Here is a 22,358-nt window from a genome sequence, read left to right as displayed (position 1 = left end):
CAATGTTCAGCATGTACAGATTGTAATTTGTTATCAATATGAGCATTCTTTACAAAGCTATACAACATGAATCAAATTCAGCTGGGTGACATTTCTCATTTTTCCGGCACGTATCCTGGCATATAGTCTACAAATAGAAAGTTTACTAACACGTGCAGGAGCAGCACCAATCAGTCAAAACATCCTTTTACGTATGTATGGATAGCTTAAAGCAATTGGAGCAACTGAGACTAATTCCTGTCGATAGATATGTTCAGAATGCCGTTTGAATCATAGAATAGCTGAGGTTGGAAGAGACCTCTGGAGGTCATTAGTCTGGCCCCCCCTCATCAAAGCAGGGTAAGCTAGGGGAGATTGCTCAGGACCTTGTCCAGTCTAGTTTTGAATTTTTCTGTGGATGGAGACTGCAGCTGCTCTCAGCAAACTGTTTATTCACCCTCACAGTAAAAAAGTTTTTTTCTTATGTTTAAGTTGAATTTCCTGTATTTGAATTTGACATTGTTTAACTTAAATTCTGCATGTTGGTTTTGATAGAACTGGTCCTTTTTTCTGAAAATTATTCCACCATACTTGGATGTTATTCCATTAACACAGGAAAACAGTTTCAAATGTCTGTTACGAAATTATCTTATTTAAATGTATGTTTCTTACTGTTTCTGACTCTCAATTGTCTTGAAATTTAATTTTAGCGTCTGAAAAATTTAATGCCACGTCAAACTGATTTGCAGCTGCAGCAAGTTTCAGGGCGTTTTGAAATGAAATCTAAGGCAATAGAAAATAAATTAGCTCGTACGCATATTGCAGAACAACAGAAAGTTCAAAAGCTCCAAGAGGAACAAAGAGCCCAAGACACTGAAAAGGTGACTATTTACTTTCTATGAAGAGACTTCTGAAGAAGTATGTTCTTAAATTCAATTACCTAATAACTTATTTAGAACCAGCGTGAGTGCTTGTTAACTCTGTGCTACCCAATCACATGCTTATAGAAAAACAGGAAAAGAATACTTTTGGCAAGCATTAAGGTATATACTATACCTAAGACATTCTAAAACAATATTTAAAAATCACATCCTTAACTTTTAATTAAGAGCGTTTGCATATTGTCATGCATGAAAACTCTTGATAGATTTGAAGACAAAGCGCACTTTCAAAACTATCTGTGGTTCAGTGTTCTTGTAAAAGAGGTTTGTGACATTCTTCATTTGTGAAGAAAAGATGAAGCATTGTTCAGACTGAAGAAAAAGACAAAGGGAAGGTTACCTATAGTGATATGGCCTCAGTACATCTTGTAGCACTGTGTAGTTGTTCTAATAAAGTTATAAAGAGGAACTAATTTCTCAGGATAAGGTAACACACATTCAAAACACAGCCTGTTTTTCATATACACGAGCTGGCCACCTAGCCAAAGGGTGTTGAATCATGATGAAAATGAAGTTGATCAATTTGAGTAATATTTTGGATGGCTAGTTAAGGGGAAGAATTTCTTGCCTAAAGAATCTTGCTGTTGTTATTAAGCTCTTCTTATGGCCACTGAAAGAACAAGAATAAAAAAATGTACCCCCATGTGTCTAGAGAAGAAAATATAAGCAACATCTGAAACATTTTCAAAATAAATATTATTTAAATTCTATTTGACAGAATTTGTATTTTTTTTTTTACTTTTCTTCAACTCTTTGTAGAAAAGCCTTTTTTTCTACTCAACTCCACCCTTTAGCTACATATATATCTAGTGCAGTGTCACTTAACAGTGTCATTTAGATGTCTACCATTTCTTGATCGTCTGAGACTCAGTGTTCAGCAGCAGTATTGCCTAATGCTATGCCTGTTCCTCAGTTTCTGTGTTGCCCTATGACCTGAAACAGCTACCAGACTAGAGCTAGCATTTAATACAACCCCTTAAATGCATACTGGGCATAGAGCACAAACTGTTTTTCATCACAGATCAGCTTCTATTGCACTGCACTATTTGTTAATGCAGACATAGCCTATATAGATGTACCATTTTCTGATATTGGTACTTGAAAAATGTGTCTTCATTCTCAAACGTTGAGAACATGTAGTAGCATATTGTAGAGCTGTCAAATTACTCAGAACATAGAATAATAGTTTAATTTAAAATGTATTTTACAACATCAATTCCTTGATGTAAAAATACTAATTTATATGTACAGTGGCTGAGAATAGCCTTAAGACAAGATTTAACTGCAGACAAAACGTAAAAGATTCTTTGCTTTCATGGTATTTTAATGGTCCACTTTCAAAAAATGTTGTTTGCTCAGGCCTCAAGCTTGATTTGTTCTTTTACTTTCTTCCTAGAAGATTTTTTTTCCTTATCGATTAATTATATTTACTTCCATAGGTAAATTGGTAGTGTATTAGAGTAATATTATTTTGTTTCAACTCAAGTATCTGAACACATGATGTTAAATATTCAGCATCGCATAGGAAGAAGGAGACAAAATGAAATAATGGCCAGGATTCAAGCAGCTGTTATACAGATTCCAAAGCCACCACCAAACCGTACCATAAAAGCTATTGAAGCCAAAAAGTTGTTAAAGAAGAAAAAAGAAGCAGAGGTAACTATCACCTGTATTCTTTTAATGTTCATTATGTGAACTTGGAAAACATATGTGCTGGGAGCATTTACAGTTACAAATATTGAGCATGCACCAACCAGAAATTGCTGATATAACTGTTGAAATTATGTAGTGGACTCAAGCAGTGAAAATTGGGCAAAATATCAATAATCTGCAGTGTGATTCTGCTTTTGTTACATACAGAAAATTTGCTTCGATGTAAAAGAAAGTTCTTACTAAATAAATAACATAGGATCAGATACTAATTTAATTGCTGATAATATTTTAGCTTCTAGTCTACTGACTGGAATACATCTGGAATTAAAGCATTAATTTTCCCTTGTTGTTTGTGAATGATGAACTTTTGCACAGTAATGTATGAGCTCTTCTGCAACATACTTCAGAAAGGTCTGCTATATCAAAAATGTTAGTAAGATTTGAAATTGGTCATTGTCCCAGATCAAATCAAGAGATGGTGGCAATGTAGCAATCCAAAAAATAAATTCTATATTATATAGTGCTGAGGAGTATTTGGGGAATAATCTTGTAGATTTTGGATCATGTTGTCATTAGGGCTCCAAATATTACCAGTTTTTAACACTGTACAATCCAATCAGATGCATTCTACATAGAGTGTAGGATGGCAATTGCTTGACTAATTATCATAGTAATTATCAAGCTACTAAATCTAAAGCAGAACATAACCTAGAATATTTTGTTTCAGAATCCCTCAATGATGGGAATTATATAAACCACCAGAGTCCCATGTAAAATCAAAATCATCCTGCAGAATGGACATCTGCAAAAAGTTAGGATTTTCTGTCTGGTGAATATAAATATAGCTAGGAAAAGGGGGAAATGCAAGGAAATGAAAGTTAAGAGAAGCAAATAATCTTGCCTTTTGTCCTGGTATATAATATATATTTTGATATATTTTCAGTGCAACCTTTTCTGTTGGGCTAATACGACATAAAAATCTTTACCTAATACTTACTCTGTGAATAGATAGTTGAACCTATTTATGATGTTTTGTGGAGAGAAAAGAAACATTAAATTTTGTGTTATTTCTTCAGCACACATACAAGGAAATCAAAAAGTTTGAGAAGTCTATGACAGAAAATACCACAGCAGCACTCAGGATCCAAGTCACTGATAGGTAATATTTGGATATTAGATTGTTAAGCTGAGACAGGATCCTATTCCAGGTGCCCACTCTATATGTACTATATGTACTACTTGGAGAAAATGTGATGGCTTGCTTAGCTTGAACTGCGATTCTCCTTTGTGTGATTGTCTGTATGCCCACTTGCATTGCAAGTATTCCAGCTCCAGCAGTGTTATAGTGTTTATATCTTATCTGTAACTGTAGCAGGGGTGGCTAAACCTTCTTGCTCTCCTTTTTGCTATGCATGCAGCAGTAAAGGACACAAAACACATCTCTTCTTCCCAGTTCATTTCAGACACTGAATTTGTAAGGTCAGTTAGACCTGTAGAGGGAGAAGAGTGGTTATGGATGTGTATACAGGGTAACACATTTCGAAGAATAGAGAAAAGCAACCTGTCTCTCTCCTTTGAGTAATGTTGTTTATGTTGATTCATTTGTGGATACTTAGAAGTAATAGCCATTCTGCCCTCTTTAGTGATATGTATACCATACTCAGGAGACATGGCACTCATAGCATATTCCTATGGATACTTCTGCATGAAAAAAACCTCTGATTAATAACTTTCCAAAACTGTGCTTAGAGAGAATGAGCATTTTGAAGAGTAACCCATTTTTCTTTGATATTCTGCAAGCCATCCTAATTTTCTGCTTCTGCAGATTTCGGTTTCTATGATATTAAATATTGGCAACTGAATTGATTGACAGTTGGTGATTATGGGGCACAAGGGCATCAAGAACATAGCCACAGCACTCGCAAAGAGCGAGTGGCCAATAGAATTCCACTGTGTATTTGTCAGACTTGCACATCACTAAATCTGTATGAAAACACCTCTAAGAACTATCATTTCTATAAAGTAAGTGAGTGTTCTTTTGCTATTTAATCTTTTTGGTCAGTGATATAGAAAAATCATTGCAAACACAGGAGTTGCATACAACAGCCCTAGAAACTACAGCACAGACTACTGAACTGTTAAATATTTATTCAGATGATGAATATATAAGGAAAATTCAAAAACGTTTGGAGGAAGATACATTTGCTAGAGAGCAACGAGAAAAGAGACGACGAAAAATGCTAATGGAACAGTTAATAGCACATGAAGCACAAGAGGTGAGAAAATGCATGCTGACATATAAAAAACCCATGCACAATTAGTAATCTAAACGTTTGCTTACAGTCATAAAACAACATGATTTTTGAAGGGTTGAATAGAATTTGGAGGGGGAAAAGGAAAGTATATACACTTTATCTCTGAAAATCACTTTTATGCTGGCCATTGTTCCTTGAAAAGTATGGAAGGTTGTCCATTATTTCTTGCCACCTTAGTGTCAGAATTCATCCTTATAAATAATAAAGGTTTGGTTGAAGGCAGCAGAGCTAAGATGTTTAAAATCAGCTGAAGACCTGCCTCCTAATTTTTCCCCCAAATTTGAAAAAAATTAACCTTAAACTATTGAAATGTATACTTGGTCTGAAGAAGGTACTACTTAAAAATTATTAAATGTGGTATTAAGCAATTGAAAACCTTACTCCATTTGCAAATGAGTAATGTAAAGTGTTAGAGCTGGCTAGATTAATTCTGAAATGGTTTGTGAAGGAAGGTATGAAGAAGCAAAATACTTATTTTGCAGATTGGAGCTTTAGTTGTTGATGTGTTATGAGATAGAAGATGTGTCTTGGGAGGATGGCAGTGTTGTGCCCAAAAATGGATTTTGCAGGTTATTCCATTTCAATTCTGTCCTGTATTGTAAAGCACAAGGCTTTTGAGATTCCTCCTGAAACGCTCCTTATTCACAAGCAGCTCTTAGGTTACTGACTTCACACATCTTTCTCTCTGTAGTGATAATGGCATCAAACAGAACCTTACTTTGTTTCTGTGATTTCTCAGTATCTTTTATCTTAGTATGACATTGTGGGTCCTTAGCTTATATCAGGTACATTGAACCCAGTATAGCTGATGCTGTCTCCCCTGCTGTTCCCTGGCACTTAAAATGTGTTGTATCTCTAAACAAAAAAGTATGAAATTGAAATTATGTAATATATTTTTAAAGCATTGGCATGTGTTGTTCAGAGAGGTTTTTGAAGTTGTTAAGAACAAATTATATTTGTTGGGGTAGGGCAAATAGGAATTAGGATTAGTATTTCTCCCAGACCTATATTGTATGAAAAAGTAAGAACAGCTGTAGTGGCTCAGACCAAAACTCCATCTATCCATGTATTCTGTCTCAAAGCCCTCACTCAAGGAGATTTTGGATAATTTGCTTGCTGGTATGTACAGACCAGGAAGAAGTCTGACCACCCAGTTGTGTGAAATCAGTGCAGTCCCAGCATTTGCTCTTTCCCTACCATCAGCTGTTGCAGCCCCAGCAGCCTGGACTGATGGTTGAGAGAGCCATGGCTATCAGCTTGTGGCCACGTGACATCAGCAGCACTCATGGGTGCATCTCTAAGGCAGCCAAGCTAGCCAGTGCTGTCCAGGAGGCAGGCAGCTAGTCTGCCTGCAGTCACAGTATGGACCTTGCCAGTTTGAGATGAAAGAGATGCTGGTATGTGCTGCCAATCAGACTGGCTCCAGTGAGGCTCCAAAGAAAAGCAAATATAACAGTAATGTCCCTTACTTCCTGTGAAAACATTCAGCATTGATATAGGGAAAATAAAAGTCACAAACTGCAGGGATTGGAAGGAAAGACAAGTGATCGGTTGACTGAAACAGTATCCTAACTAGATCAGAGAGTCTATTTAGTGCTAATTTGCTTCTAAATTAGCAGGGAAGGACATGACTGGTTGGAATTCTGTGAGAGTTTAGAAACTAGAAGTTGCTTGACTTAGAGAAGCGTGAAATAAATAAAGATACTTTCTTTTTTCAAAACAGTTTAAAAGTATACAAAGTAATTGAAAATTAGTTTCTCCCTCCATTGAACCAAAAAAGATTTGTTAGATGAAATTGTGGCCTTCTTGTTAGTCATTAGGGCCAAACCTCTACCTACACTATAAAACTTGGGATCATCTACGCAGTCAGTTCAGATGGACTTCATCCCTTCAGAGTGCTTTTATGTGTCTCATGTCCACATGCACGTATCTCTAAGCTGCACTAGAAGAATCTTGTTCTAATTTTTGAGATTTGGCACACTACAGATTGTAGTACAAGTCAGGGCCTGAGAGCAAAAATGCTTTAAAATAACATGCCACTCCCCTCTCTGGAGCACAGGGTGATGCCAGTCAGATTTTCACAGGCAGCAGTTGAAAGTGTTTGACAGTAACACAGTTTCATCGCAACTGAATCTTTGATCTGCACCTTTTTGACAAAAAAGTATTTAAAAATAACAAGTACTTAGAAAAAATAGTTATTTTTAAATACACTTTTTAAATTTTATCTCTTTGAATTTAAGAAGTCATGAGGAAATTACCATCAGCAATATACTGTGAAGATAGATACAGGAGGGGAAATTAATTGTTATTACTAGATTATTGCCTGCCACCCAAATAGCTTTATATATGCTAAGCTAAAAGTTTTGGTTATACATCTTATGACTATACAACAGGACAGAATTGTTTTATTCATATTTAAATTAAACAAGGAAATAGAAATCTAGAAATACATATGAGGTAGTAATATATGTATGCACAACATGAAATATAAACATGGCAATAAGTTTGGCCACTGGATGCCACTGTTGTCTCAAATAGGTAAACTGAAAAAAGTGTGTATTACGCTTTCTGAATACTAATTTTTTTAAATGATTACTAAAATGTCTTATTTATGATGTTTATGATTTCTTCAGTCACTGCACAATCCTTTGTGAAGAAGTTAATATAAGATGATACATCAAATATAAGATGATACATCAAAAAATGATGCCATCATTTTTATTGTGTCTCTAGTAGGCCCAGAAGGTTCAAAATTTATCAGCCTAAGGATGTTTCAGTACTTTGACCATTCCTGTTTGTATGAAAGATTGCTACCAATGCTTCCTCCTTCATCTGATAGGCACCCATTTTTAAATGAGGAATTTGGTGTTCTGAATACTAATTTATCTATTGTGCAGCTCTGAGTTAATTGTCTATTCAGATATTCTTGTTCCTCAAAAATTTCCTGCTGGCTCTTTTTAAGCCTCCTCTGCATGTCAAAATATTTAATTACCTAGAGTGATATCCAGATTCCCTCCCAGTCAAAGTATATATCTCCTTTGAGTACTCCGAATTGCTCTGCAGGAGCATCTCCCTATCTCCTTTATAAAGAGTGTGTTCACCTACATGAGGTGCTTTCAGTTCTCACTGGGCTAACTACTTTATGCCATACAGTTGATGGTTTAAGTATGACAGATGACCATCTGTTAGGGGGGCTCTTTCAGTCCTCTTTAAATCAGGATTTAAAGATCCATCTTCCTCTGGTGGCATACTGCTTGCTGTACTAATCCCTGAATGGGAATAAGCAAGTGAAACTAAGGGAAACAATGAAGGTTATTACTTGTAATAGGAAGCAAAGTCTGTGCATCTTCTATTCTTCTTTGAAATCTTGATGAAATACTAAGTCCAAAAAGGCAGCAGTAAAGAGAACTGAGGCAGCAAAAGGCATCATGTCTCCTTTTATTGTCTTGACTTCATGAATGTAAAGGACAAATGGATAGATTAACTCTTCAGTAGGCACTGCTATTAGAAAATTTTATCACCTGAAGTATACCAAATGAATGGCATATAGCAGGAATATCAAAATATAAAGTAGCTCCTAGATTCTACACATTCCTAGCACAGCACCATATCTTGGGACTACTCCATCACATGTAGCTGTTTAGGTAAATAACCAACTGCATCATGCATCCAGAATCTTAGAGCTGAAGGGAGGCACAGAGCAAATACATGGCTTTCAGCAAGGGCCCACATTGAAAAGAGCACTGTGGAAAGATGTAGGTTCCTCGGCTGCCATTTTGCACTGTCACAAGATACAGTGCCAGGAAAGAGGAGTGCAAAGCACAGAGGCTCACATTTTGGCTAAAAAAAAATAAATAAAACTGTTGAGGGATGTTTATATCACTTAGTCTTTTCAGGTCACCAGTATTTATTTGGAGTGTAATTTGTTCTCAGCAGTTGTAAAGGCAGAAGAACTTAAAAATGTGGAAAGAGTTTTGTTTGAGAGATATTGACTTTTCTCCCTAACATCAGCATTAAAGATCTAAATTTATTGAAAAGCTGTCATTCATATTATGGCAATTAAAATAGCCATGTTTTGTTGCTTTGTGTCAGAAGGCTATTACAGATGTCTAGGTTGCATTATTTGGCACTGACACACAATTAGAACTCTTTGTAAAGTTGTTTCTTTCACAATAATATGAATAAAGTTTGAATTTTCACTTAGAGGTAAATTTACTTAATGTGTTCTGCCCTTTCTCAGTTATAGATAGATGATGAAAAATGAACCAGATTAAAAGATAATATAAAGAAGTTTGTTTTGTTTTGTTTTTTTTCATACTAATACTAACAATGCTTTACCCTTGTCATCTGTTCTTAGGAGAATGAATTTCAACTCTTCAAAATAGTTCCTAATTTAGGTCTTTACATTTAAATTTTACATTTCTTAGCAGTTTTGCCACATCTGGAACAAATGTCCAGTGAAGCAGAAGTTTCCTTTAAAATTCTGCTGTAGGAGTGATGTTTGGCAATGGTGCTTCAATGGCAAGCTTATGCTTTTACTTAGAAATCAGAAGCAGTTCTGGCCTGCAAAAATAATGGGAGAAACTTTAGGTTAGATTAAACTTTAAAGTTTAGATTAGATATCCAAGAACAGAGGGAAAAAATAAGGCACGTATGAAAGAAGTATAGTAATGAGGAGATACTATTGTGTTTTGTCAAAGTACTTTGAAAAGTAACAGTCCACAGCCTTCGAAGTGCCCATCCACACTGGCCACACTTCAAGCAAATGGTTAAGGATGATTTCATATCAGGTATGGGCTTCTGTACATTATGCTATTTTCCGGTGAGAACACTGAAATGGAAAGCCAGAAGTTTTGTATTTTCCTCTGTTCTGAATGCTCCCCAATATTCCCAGTCTCCTGAATGGAGGAGAAAATTACCTGGATCCCAAGAAGGAAAGAAAAAAATCAAATCTGTAGAAGAACAGACTGAACAAGGATCAGAGTACAGTTGAGTGTAGCAGAGTACAGCTGAGAATGGGGATTGGCAGAGAGCAGGGATAAGTAAGGGAAAATATGACTGGTTATTGATTTGAAGAAGGGATATTTCTTTACATTCAGATGCAATTATTTGAAGTATGCTACAGTTTCTTTGCACACAGGATTTATCCAAGTTAAAATCAAGTTAATCTGAACAAATGTATTTTTACTGAGTATGTCAATTAAGACATGTGGAATTCACTATAGTTTTACAATTCTTGTGTAGTTTACAGAAATGACACTCCTCATACATGGAAATGGGGTTCCAGATTTATCGGTCAAATATGCAAGTAAATACTGTTCTCTATTCATATTTCTCAAATGACAGAGTGATTAGTTTTCTATGAAATAGTTTATAAGCTGTATTTAATACTAATAATTTTGTATTCTTTAGGAGGCTTACAGGGAAGAGCAACTTATTTACAGACTAATGAGACAATCTCAGCAGGAGCGGAGGATTGCTGTTCAACTCATACATGTTCGACATGAAAAAGAGGTGTTACGGCAAAACAGAATTTTCAGAGAAAAACAATATGAAGAAAGACGACTGAAAGAGTTCCAGGAAGCTCTTGATAGAGAAGCGGTAAAACATTATTTACTCCCTGAGTAGTTGTAGGACTGTTGCAGTACTCACCTGTTATAAAATGCTCTGTGGGATTTATATTGTCAATTGTTAAACTTTTGGTTTTTTCTAGGGACAGAATGATCTAACAATGAACATATTGCTCTTAACTGTAAGGTTCAAAGTTACAGCTATGTTAATAAATGATGAAACTGAGCAGCTTAAAATCTAATTTTGATATTTTCTTCCAAACTGATTTAACTTTCTACGGAAACATTTCTGTATGCTGAGGTTAAAAGGCACATTCCTGCTGAGGGAAAATGACAGAAGACAGTGACAGAATACCTAGTCTTAAGAATCATATCCTTCACTTCCTTTAGATGTTACCTGTTAACATCCATTCTTGACAAATGACAGGAGTTTCACTCCTGAGTGCTAATTTCTACCTTGGAGCTACTGAGGCTGATTAATAAATTAGAAGAATTCATAATCCTGTGGCAAACTGCCAAGTTTTGTACCCACAACCGGCCGTACTGCTACAGTAGCAGTCTTACTTTGCTCCTGCCAAATAAAATTAACTGTTCCAAATCCCTCAACCCAGCTGGAGTCCTATGTAATCATCAGATATAGCTGTTGATTACAACATCTCTTCTAAGTTTGCTTTCTGGCCAAAAGGAGCATGGCATCACAGGAACGATGGATAATTAACTACCATGCCCAGAAGTCTTTCTCAAAGATCAGATAGCATCAATAATCTTGAATTATTTGCAGATCAGAATCTGACAAGTTAAATTGCTTGTTACATATTCTAAATGAGGATTCTGTTGTGGATGTCAGCAGAGCCAAGGCTTTACCCAATGCATCTGTATAGTTGTTCCTCAGGAATAGAAAACAGGATCATTTTGTGTTTCCCTGTCCCCCAACCACTGAATACATTCTTAATGTTTGTCATGAAAGAAGTAATATATTTCTCTGTTATTTCATTATATTATAGCAGTTAGAAAACAAACTGGAACTTATAGAATGAATAGAAATTTTTAGATTTCTATGTGTGTTAATCTGCTGGTTATCTAACTCTGGCAAGATAAAATGTATAACTTTTCATTTCTTGACTTAAATGAGCAAGTTCATTTTCTTATCCAGGATTGTGCATTTCTGCACTTTCATTTTCTTTGCAATCTCAAGTTTATCCCTTAAAAAATTCTAGGCTCTTGCGAAACAAGAAAAGATTGATTATGAGGAACAAATTATCAAAGAAAGAGAACGTCATGAGAAAATTGCTGCTGAAAGAGCTCAGGCTCATTATAAAAAGCATTATTCTATATGTCGGGAAGTGATGAATCAAATTATTGATTTGTCAACAAAAGTAGGAGACTATCGAATACTGACCAACAAGTAAGTATGGTAGATGTTAGGCAAAACTAAAAGGCAAATGGAAAGAAAAAGTTTTGAAAAACCTGAAAGATAAAATGTTGATGTGAAAAACATTTCATTAGTTATTGAAATGTTTTTGATTCTTACTTCTACCTCATCCTTCATTTGCCTTTTTCATCTCCTTTTTCTCCTCCTCTGTCCTAAAACTTTTTGAGAAATTATTATAATAAGTAAATATACAGTTATTATACCAACCATGTTTTTTGCATATATTTGCACAAGTTTCTCTTTTTATCAGTGTCCCCTCTCCTGCAAATTTTGAACCCAATTTTAACCTAATATGAGCAATAGATACCAATTTCATACATGTGCAGTTTTTACAAGTTTTGTTCACATATGTAGTCAGGCAGAGTCTCTCCGTTAATGCCTCCAGTAAAGGAAAATTATGCACGTGATTTCAGTCCTTACAAGACATCAAAGAATTCACATGGCAAAGAGCCTTCACATAGATTGCTCTCAGTGAAAAAGATTCATTTTTCAGACTGTTTTAAGCACCAGTAACATCTCATGTGGATTCTCAGATATCTCACAGGAAATTTTCAATTACTTTGTGTGGAAGAATCATGATACTGCTTTCCTTTGAGGATTCACTGATTTGTAATACAGGGTGAACCAATGTTACTGCCTTAGCATAATTTCTTGAAACCTCAACTAACTTGAATCCTTAGGAAATCAAGATTCACTGGTTCTACCACTTGTGGAGCTACTGACTTCCTTTTCTACGAAGAAATTCCTTAGTTTATAAGTTAAAAACTGAGTGGTGCTCATCTCATTCCAGGCTGCTCTACTAGCTGAATGTTTCTGCTGTGTAATATAAGCAGCCTGAAGGATATTCCTAAGATATATTAACATGCCTGGGTTGTCCTAAGGGTAGCAACTCTGCCTAAAATACCCAGAGTACAACGTGCTGTGATTCCCTCCTCTGACACGCCTCATTGCATCAGAGTTTCTGAGATGGTCCGAAAAAGGCAGCAACCTTCATGTGCCTGTGCTGCAAGAGTGTTTCCACAACCACAGAGTGGGGGTTTGGGATCTCTGTTGCTGCTGTTCTTTCCTAAAGTATTCAGTGATTAGACTAGGGGGTAAGCCATTCAGCATTAGCATGTATGTCAAAAGCTTCATTACCTTTTAGTGTAATTGTATGTTAAAAGAATAAAGCTTTAAATTATATAAATTTAGCCCCAGTAGATGCTTGATAAAATAGTCAGCCTAGACACAGTTTAGTGTTGATTTCTTTGTCTGACACGGTCATGGATCCAGTATAAGCTAGTGTCACATTTGCTTGCACCGAGTGCTGCACAAATGTTTGAAATACCTTTGAAAGAGGCACATCAAGATTGTATCAGCATTCACTGCTACTGCAGGTAGGTTTTGTCAGTGTTTCCATGCATTTCATTGATGTATTTCATTTTTTTAAAAACAGCATGTGTAGAGCTGATTTAAAGCATAACACTCAACTATCTACAATCATTACTTCAAGAAAGAAAGCCCAAATTGATGTAACTTTAAAAAACAGTAGAACTCTTCTCCGTTTTGAACATTTGTCAGATTTAAGCTGCTTGTATTAATTATCTTGTTATTTAGCAGCCGTAGAATTCTAACAGGTGTCATGTCAGTGTCGTGTTGGCCTTTAGCAAGAAAAATAATTTAGTTACTATTTGTAGTTTATCTTGTTGTTTTATGTGAATACTTTTTCTTTCTAAAAGAAAAAAAGAGCTGAACTACTCATATAATCGTGAATTATTTTTAGCTTCTAGGAAAAAACTGTACAGGTTTTTGATGAGGGAGGCCTCACAAAAGAGAATATTTTGGAGCAGGGAAACATAACTATAGCAAAACTGTTACTGCACAGCTGTGCCAGCCAGATGTTGTATGATGACACATTTGTGAAGATACTGAATCTTACAAGTGTCTGCTATTACCATATAAGTAATCAAGCACAGTGACTATTACAGTTTCCCCCTAAAAAGCTGTAATTATTATGGAAAGCATGATAAACTATGCTTATTTCATGACTGTAACTGTTGTAAATTTGGGCCCAGTATTCTCAGATAGCTAATTCATTTAATTTTGTTTTGAAACTCATTGTTTTTTTTTCTCCTGCAGCAAAATTCCATTCAAACTGATGTGTGATTGGAAAGAATTTTTTTTTAATGGAAAACCAATATATGAAGAAGCTTCAATTCAACCTATGCCAAATGAACCAAGCCCAGAACAACTTGTAGAGCTGGATAAAATGAATCTGTTAGATGAGAAAGATTATGGTGAATACAAGGTACATCAAATTGACATGACATAATAAAGAAAATACATCTTGGTTTTTCATAGTCGTAAACATTTTGTTGTGATGTTACAATACGTTTTGTTCTTTTAATAGTTTATGATATCAGAATTTGACATACATTTTCATATCAGTACATGACATATGTACTATATGAAATACATATGGTTATATTTTATGTTAGTAGCATTGCAGAGCCTGTGCAATTTTGGAACATCATTTTAATTTCATGCTTGTATATAAGACTGATTATATTTCTCTCCTGAGTTCATAGGACTAACATGCAAATTGCAATGCAATTATTTTTAGATAATTGGAATTTTAAAGTGTAGTTAATGCCATCACATTTGTAAGTGTAACAGGAAGTAGCCAGTAAAGGAAAGTAAAAATAAATACAGTATGTGTTACAAACCTGATAGTCTTCTTAATTTCAGCAGTTTTGAATTAAAGCTTTCTAACAGAATCTGTTGGTTTGGATTATCCATTTACTTTAAGACGGTAGCACTTGTAAAAGTTATAAAAAGTGTCTTTTATTTTTGTTAATCTTCTGTTAGAATCCAAGTAACTATTTTCAGGGTGCCTTAATAGTTTTTTGCAACTTTACAATATGATATGTAATTTTACAAGTGAAAATTGAAGGATGAATGTTGCCTTGTTACAATTAAAAAATATTCTATATTTTCCAAACTACAGCATTACTGATGCTTTTCTTTGAAAAAATGCCCACTATGTTTTCAGTCTTTCAGATAATCTGTTTAACTATACTATGGCAAAATCATTGCAAATAACCTGTCTTTGACTTGTTTGGGAAATGATGACCACAATATATGTGCTTTTACCCACATCCTGAACCAATTGGTACATTTTCTTTTGCAGTGAGTACAAACTTTTGTTAGGAGTTTCTGTGGTGAATGCCTGACAGCTCAATTGACTTTGGTTTCAGTCTTAACACTTGTTTTTCTGATTAAAGTTATTTACAAGATCCTTGTTCAGACCATATCAACTCACGTGACTGATAAATTTCAAGATCACTCTCTTTAGGTGAACAAAAGCAAATATACAAGACAGGCAGGGAGGAAACGGTCACTGGGGAGCACTAATGAAAAAATTAAGTTTTTCAGTAATATTGTTGTTTATTTTATAAAGTCCGCATAGTCTTCTCTAGATGTAAAAGGGCACTAAGGTGGCAAACATTTAACTTATGATACCTTTAAAGTCTCTCTTCCGCTACTGATCTGTTTCAAATGCACAGTCACATAACTAATGTTTTTCCAGATGTTGTTAGTTTTATCCCTTTCTTAATCAGTATTCATCAAAAGCTGAACTAATGTGATGTGCAAAACTGTTGACACCAATTTACACCTATGTCACCTGAAAAGCTAAGTGAACAGTTAATACTTTTAAAGTGTTACTTCTTCTAGTTAGAAGTGTACTGGCTGGGCATTCTGGTAAAGTTCATGCTGATGTTCTTAACACTGGAAAATAAAGTTCAGAACAGGCAATTTTGGCATCTCTCAAGAACACTAAGCTTACATGATGAATACTGACTAAAGGAAACGTTTTTAATAAAACACAAGAACAAAATGAAGTGCTATCAGTCTGTTGCACATTCCACATTAGACTGAGCTTGTAAATATTTGGAAACTACCACACATCAGTTGTGGCTAATCACTTCATAAATTAATGAAATCACCCAAAGCAAGCACAGCAGTAGGCAGTGCACAAAATATCAAGTAATTTCCAGTTGCGGTTCAGAGTGTTAACCAGGAGTTGTATGACTCTGTCTGGATATCTGAAAACTTGTTTCTGACAGATGAGGTAGCTCAAGAGAGATACAGTCTAGCAAGCTTCTGATATAAAAGGCCAGAAATTTGAAAGGTGAGTACTTGGAATAGAGAACCCACTCCACTTGTAATTCACTTTTCCTGCCTTTCTAATAGAATTCAAAACAGCTGGTCCATCTCTTCTCATATGTTTAAGGAAGGAGGTTCAGATAGGACAAAGATTTGATTTTTTCTAAGTGTATCATCTTTGCCATTACATATTAAGAAGTACTTCTCTGAGATATATTAGAGAGGGGATATCGTGCAACTCAAACAGATTTTTTAATGTTTGTATTGATTAAAGATAGGTAACATTTTCATTTATAGTGATCATAAGTTACATGGTGTTACTCTATCTAATGCACATATATTCAAAATAAAGACTGATCACATTCTGTTAGTGGAATGTATGCTGTGGCAATATATCATTTATAATAATCAGGTCAGAAAAAAATTGTATATTCTACCTGGAACATGAATTTAAAATATTGTCTTTCAGTAGTAATTAGAAAGGAACTGGATGCTGTTGCTGATGATAATGAAATACCTAACTTATAAAATCGTTAAAAAATTTTTCGTTGAAGGGGCAGGGAGGTCATTTAGTTCAGCCTCTTTGCTCAACCTCTTTGCTCAAAGCAGAGCCAACTTTGGAGTTGGATCAAATTGCTCAGAGCCTTGTCTAGTCGCTTTTGAATATTTGCAAGGATGGAGATTCCACAGCCTCTCAAGGCAACCTGTTCTTGTGCTTAAGCGCCCTCATTGTCCACATTTTTTTCCCTCAAATCTAGTTGGAGCTTCCCTTGCTGAAACATTTGACCTTTGCCTCTCATCGCTTTTTTTTGCACCTCCAAATGGAGTGACAAGCCAGAGTCTAATCAGGGATATTACTAGCCCACATATCTTTCAAACAGCTGTTTACTAGCCTGCCATCAAATAATGAATGAAACAAAACTAGTATTATTCTGACTTGCTAAAATGTTCTCTTTTAGTTTCTCACAGAATCAACTGCACATATACTTTATCAGCATTTCACCACTATTATGAGATACAATATTGGTAACATGTAGATTACAGTGGCAAAAACACAATTTTGTTTAATTATTTTGACTACATCTTTCTATTCTCATCTTTCACCTAATGCAGTTGTCAGTAGCAGTAATTTTACTAGCAAAACCTCATTAGGTTATATTCTGGTAACTCATACCACTGACCAATTTGTGTAGATGTACGTGAGGTTTCCAGTCAGTATTTCTCTCCCTTGAAACTTCCTGTAATTATATATTTTTTGTTTATTAAATGCATATTAAGCAGATATATTTATTTGAAATCTTTGTTCACAAAACATTTAGAAATTTATATGTGATACTGGGAATTAATGTTTTCCAGTTCTCAGAATACTGGATGTTGGGATAGTGGGCTTCTGTTCCAAAAATCTCCTACTGATTTGCTCTGTGGTATTGGTGAAATGACTGTTCATGTTTATGGAATTAAAAAAATGGTTTTACCAATCTATAAAAATGGGTATAAGAGTGCTTTCCTCCTTCAAGTAGGTATTAGTGAGTATTAGTAAATGTTTAATGAACGTGACATTACTATAGCATTTAACAAGGCTCTAGTATAAAAATATTTTATTATTTAGTATCAATCAAATTTCGTTGTTGCATATATGTTTATATATAATTAAATATATCTAAAAAGATGAAAGACAAGGCATACTGACAAATTGGTAATTTGTCATTTACACAGAGTATGACAGGGGAATGGCGCCCACCTGAAGAGAACAGTGAAAACAAACCTCCTCTTAATAATAATATACTGGGTCATGTGCTTCGTAGACTGATGGAGATTTTCTATCCTCCAAAACCCAAACCTTTACCACCTGTATTTCCTCCATTTCCTATCAAGGGATGTATTTTGGGAAAACTTCTTAGTGGAAAAACTACCTGTGTAAAGTTTCTTGAAAAAGGTAGAGAGTTTTTTTCCCCTAAAATTCTTTAAAAAGATTAAAGTTTATTTGCTTTTAAAACCTAGTTTACAATGCGAATCACTGCATTACTAATCCTGGAACCTCAGATGTATCAGTATTTTGCAGGGATTGGTTGCAAGACATTCATTCATTATTTTCCAAAACAAAATGAAAGTACCTGAATGTGAATATAGTGTTAATTCATTGTGCTGCCTTGCTATATTTCTTCTGCCGTTTTTAATGCCATTTTTCTGCCATTAAATTTTCCTGAAAATTTAAGAAATGCTTCTGCTAGACTTCTCTGAAGATGTTTGTTGTAGAAGAGAATAGCAAGGTAGCTGTGTGATTATGAGTGTGCAATGGTTACAGAGAAGAAACAGTGGAAACAAGTTACATCAAAAGCCCAAACAAAAGCAACTTTGCATTGCTTTGCATGTAATAATGCTGTCTTCCCATAGTGAATTTAGTTGCAATAACAGTGTCACTATATGTTTGCTCAACTTAAACTATACAGTTCTCTAATTTTATATTTTGTGTATTAGTTTGCAATATTCAGGTACTATCTGTTGATATTCTGGTTCAGGAAGCCATCCAAGCTTTTCTTAAAAATGAAAAGAAAAGTGAAAACAACTTTATTCCACAGGAAGCAGAGAGTTCTGGGAAACAAAATGAGGTAAGCATATCGTTTCCATTTCTTATTCTTTGAGTAAAGTTTTAAATTAGAAGACTTCAAGGCTCAGCTTGGATTGACAGTTTGTGTTTTTTCTTTTTCCTGTAATATGTAGTTTCCTTTCTAATCCTTTTCTTTTCTTAATTTATACAAGGTCCAGAGGAACTTCTCATCGAAATCATCACAGAAAGTTTTAAAGAGACTCCAAACTACATCTATCAATGGAACTAAAGGTAAATACATATTATTTTGTAATTGGATTTAAATGGCAGTTCCCCTTATACATGTGAGATAGTATCCATGATGAGTTTTTACAGTAGTTTCCATTATGAATTTCTTGTTTCTACACATTCCTAGTGTCTGAGAGCAGCAAGGGCAGGCTGTTCCACAAAGGAAGGTGGGCTGGGAGACAAGGGTGATAGAAACGCAGACAGGGCAGTCACCTTACCAGCTAAGAGTGGTGGTATTGAGTCAACAAGTTAGGGTCAGGATCAGGTCTGAAGACAGTGACCAGGGTGAGCCTCAGTCCAGTGATCACCCAACAAGTCTGCTGATAAAGCAAGTCTGCAGTCAAACCAGGAAGTCAAGTCAACAGGTCTGGATCAGGGTTGGAATCCAAAAGGTAGGAGACAGGGTGCAGGCATGACTGCTATACAGTAATGATGTACCACAGGCAGGGCCCAAGAAGAGAGCTTCAGCTTAAAAGCAGCTCACAAAGGAAGGAGGGGCAGGCCCTCACCACTGTACAACAGCTCTTATCAACAAAGGAGCTGGCATTGGGCTCAGACAACTAAATGCTGAATCACAGAGTCACTAAGGTTGGAAAGCACCTCTGGAGATCATCTAGTCCAATACCCTTTGCACAAAGCAGGGTCAGCTAGAGGAGGTTTCTCAGAATATTGTCATCAGGTTTTGAATATTTCCAAGGATGCAGACTCCACAACCTCCCTGGGCAACCTGTTCCAGTGTGCAATGATCCTTACAGTAAAGAAGTTTTATGTTTAAATAGAATTTACTGTATTTCAGCTTGTACCCATTGCCTCTTGACCTTTCACTGGGCACCACTGAGAAGAGTCTGACTCTGCCTTCTTTACTCCTTCCCCTCAGGTATTCATACACAATGATAATAGCCCCCCTGAGCCTTCTCCTCCAGGCTAAAAAATTCCAGCTCTCTCAGCCTCTCCTCATATACCAGATGCTCCAAGCCCTTAATCATCCTGATTATCATCAGACCTGTTCCAGTATGTTGTTGTTTTTCTTGTACTGGGGAGCCCAGAAGTGGACACAGCACTCCTGATGTTGTCTCACCAGTGCTGAGTAGAAGGGAATTACCACCTCCATCAACCTGATGTTGACACTCTTAGCACAGCCCAGGATGGTGTTGGCCTTCTTTGCTGCAAGGGTGCATTGCTGGCCCAAGTTTGTGAGATTCCTGTTGACCCTTTTCTCCAGCCTGTCAGTGTTCCTCTGAATGGCAGCACAACTGTCTGGTGTACCAGCCACTCCAGTCCTCCCAGTTTTGTATCATCAGCAAACTTGCTTGAGAGTGCACTCTGTTGCATCATCCAGGTCATTGGTCAAGATACTAAACAGTACTGGTCCCAGTATCAACCACCAGGGTACACCACTAGTTCCTGGCCCTCAGCTTCATTTTGTGCTGCTAATCACAACCCTTTGAGGCTAGCAGTTCAGCCGGTTTTCAGTCCACCTCGTTGTCCACTAACTCAGTCCGTACTTCATTGGTTTGTCTATGAGGATGCTATGGGAGGCAGTGTCAAAAGTCAAGACAAACAGGATTCACTATTCTCCCCTCATCCACTGAACCAGTCATCCCACTGTAGAAGGCTGTCAGGTTGTTGAGGCATGATTTCCCTTTGTGAATCCATGCTGACTACTCCCAATCACCACCTTGTCCTTAACAGTCCTGGAAGCCGTTTCCAGATATATTTGCTCCATCACCTTCCCAAGGATTGAGGTGAGGCTGACCAGCCTATACTTTCCTGGATCCTCCTTCTTGCCCTTCTTGAAGATAGCAGTGACATTTGCTTCCTCCTCATCTTCAGGAACTCCTCTGCAGATCACCATGACCTTTCAAGGGTAAACAAGAGTGGCCTCGCAATGACATCAGCCAGCTCCCTCAGCTTTCACAGGTGTGTCCCATCAGGTCCCATGGACTTGTGTATGTCCAGTTTTTAAATGTTCCCTAACCTGATCCTCCTGCACCAAGGGTAAGTCCTCCTTGCTCCTGGCTTTCCCACTGGTCTCAGGGAATGGGATTCCTGAAAGCAAGTCTCACCAGTAAAGGCTTAGGCAAAGAAGGCATTAGTACCTCGACCTTTTCCATGTACTTTGTCACCTCTGCCCCATTCAACATCAGGCCCACATTTTTCCTAGTCTCCTTTATTTTTTTTTCTTTTTTTCTTCTTTCTTCTTTTTTAGCTACAAGTAAATGCAAGAGAGCTAGTGTAGCTGGATGACTACAGAAGGAGAAATCAATGTTAGCAAAGAATGGGGCTGCAGTGTAGATGCAGGAGTGTTATTATTGTGAACAAACTCCACTAGTGGCAGAACAGTCACCTTGGAGGAAGTCGCTGCAACACTAGAGGTATCGCTCCAGGATCCGATTAACTCTTTCCATCTGCCTGTTTATCTGGGGGTGATGCAAGTTAGAGAGGTGGGTTTGCATGAGGAGGAGATCTGTGAGCTCCTTCCAAATCCCTAGCCTTCTATAAGAAAATTCAATATGTGTCTAATGCCATAGAATTTAACTGAACTAGTCATGTGGGGGAGCTTTGCTGTTTCTGTAGAAGTTTATAGGGTTGAGGCCATTGTCTTTAGTGACTTTTCTAATACTGGTATAAGAAAAAAATTAAAAGGTGATTACTTGCTATCCTGGAATATAATAGTGCTGTACTGGAAAGGCATTCCTGTAAAATGCTTAAAAGGATCCTCCATTACAAGAATTTATAATCCTGAAAATCCTATCAGCAGTTTCACCAAGAAAGCAGGCAGTGCCACGAAGTTAATTCTCAGGAGACAGAATGCCTGAAGAGTGGCGATTTCACTTTAATAAGTGATGGAAAAGAAAATACGGCTGTAGGCAAACTGTAGATACTACATTTCTCTGGACAATTAATATTAAGACGGACATTAGTAAAAGGCTGAACAAGAAAAATGTGTGAAACTCATGTTTCTGCATGGGGTGGACAATTTAGTGACAGCACACACAGATAAGGCTGAGGTACTCAATGCCTTCTTTGCTGTGGCCTTCATCAGCAAGGTCTCTCAGGCCTCTGTGCTTACAGACAGGATTCAAGGAGGAGGACTACCAGCAATGGGTGAGGATCGAGTCAGGAACTACTTGAGAGAACTTGACCCCTATAAGTCCATGGGAACTAGAGAGCGGCATCCAACGGTGCTGAAAGAACTGGCAGATGTCATAGCAGGGCTGCTGTCTTATCATCTTTGAAAGGTCGTGGAGATCAGAGGAGGTCCCTGACAGCTGGAGAAAGGCAAACAAATGTTGCACTCTTCTTCATAAAAGGCCAGAAGGATGATTCAGGGATCTACAGGTCAGTTAGACTCACTTTGGTCCCTGGGAAAATTATGGGGCGAGTCCTCTTGGAACACATTTTTGGGCACATGAAGGATAAGAAGGTCATTGGAAACAGCCAGCATGAACTTCTCCAAGGTTAAATCATGCCTGATCTACAAGA

At 36.6% G+C, this 22,358-nt stretch overlaps 1 protein-coding gene across 1 annotated transcript in view; it reads left to right on the top strand.

The window, feature by feature from the left end:
- SPEF2 (sperm flagellar 2) overlaps positions 1-22,358 on the top strand; it is a 62,762-nt gene that overhangs the window by 7,646 nt on the left and 32,758 nt on the right. Inside the window, 10 exon segments of the mRNA XM_067315405.1 lie at positions 690-860; positions 2,436-2,576; positions 3,650-3,732; positions 4,636-4,849; positions 10,301-10,489; positions 11,676-11,863; positions 14,009-14,177; positions 17,753-17,972; positions 18,515-18,645; positions 18,797-18,875. Coding sequence (XP_067171506.1) covers positions 690-860; positions 2,436-2,576; positions 3,650-3,732; positions 4,636-4,849; positions 10,301-10,489; positions 11,676-11,863; positions 14,009-14,177; positions 17,753-17,972; positions 18,515-18,645; positions 18,797-18,875 — 1,585 coding nt within the window.

The sequence above is a fragment of the Apteryx mantelli genome, chromosome Z (genome assembly GCF_036417845.1).
Source record: "Apteryx mantelli isolate bAptMan1 chromosome Z, bAptMan1.hap1, whole genome shotgun sequence".
NCBI classification, from domain to species: Eukaryota; Metazoa; Chordata; class Aves; order Apterygiformes; family Apterygidae; genus Apteryx; species Apteryx mantelli.
Note: the sequence above shows the minus strand (reverse complement) of the source record. Positions and strands in the feature narration are given on the sequence as shown.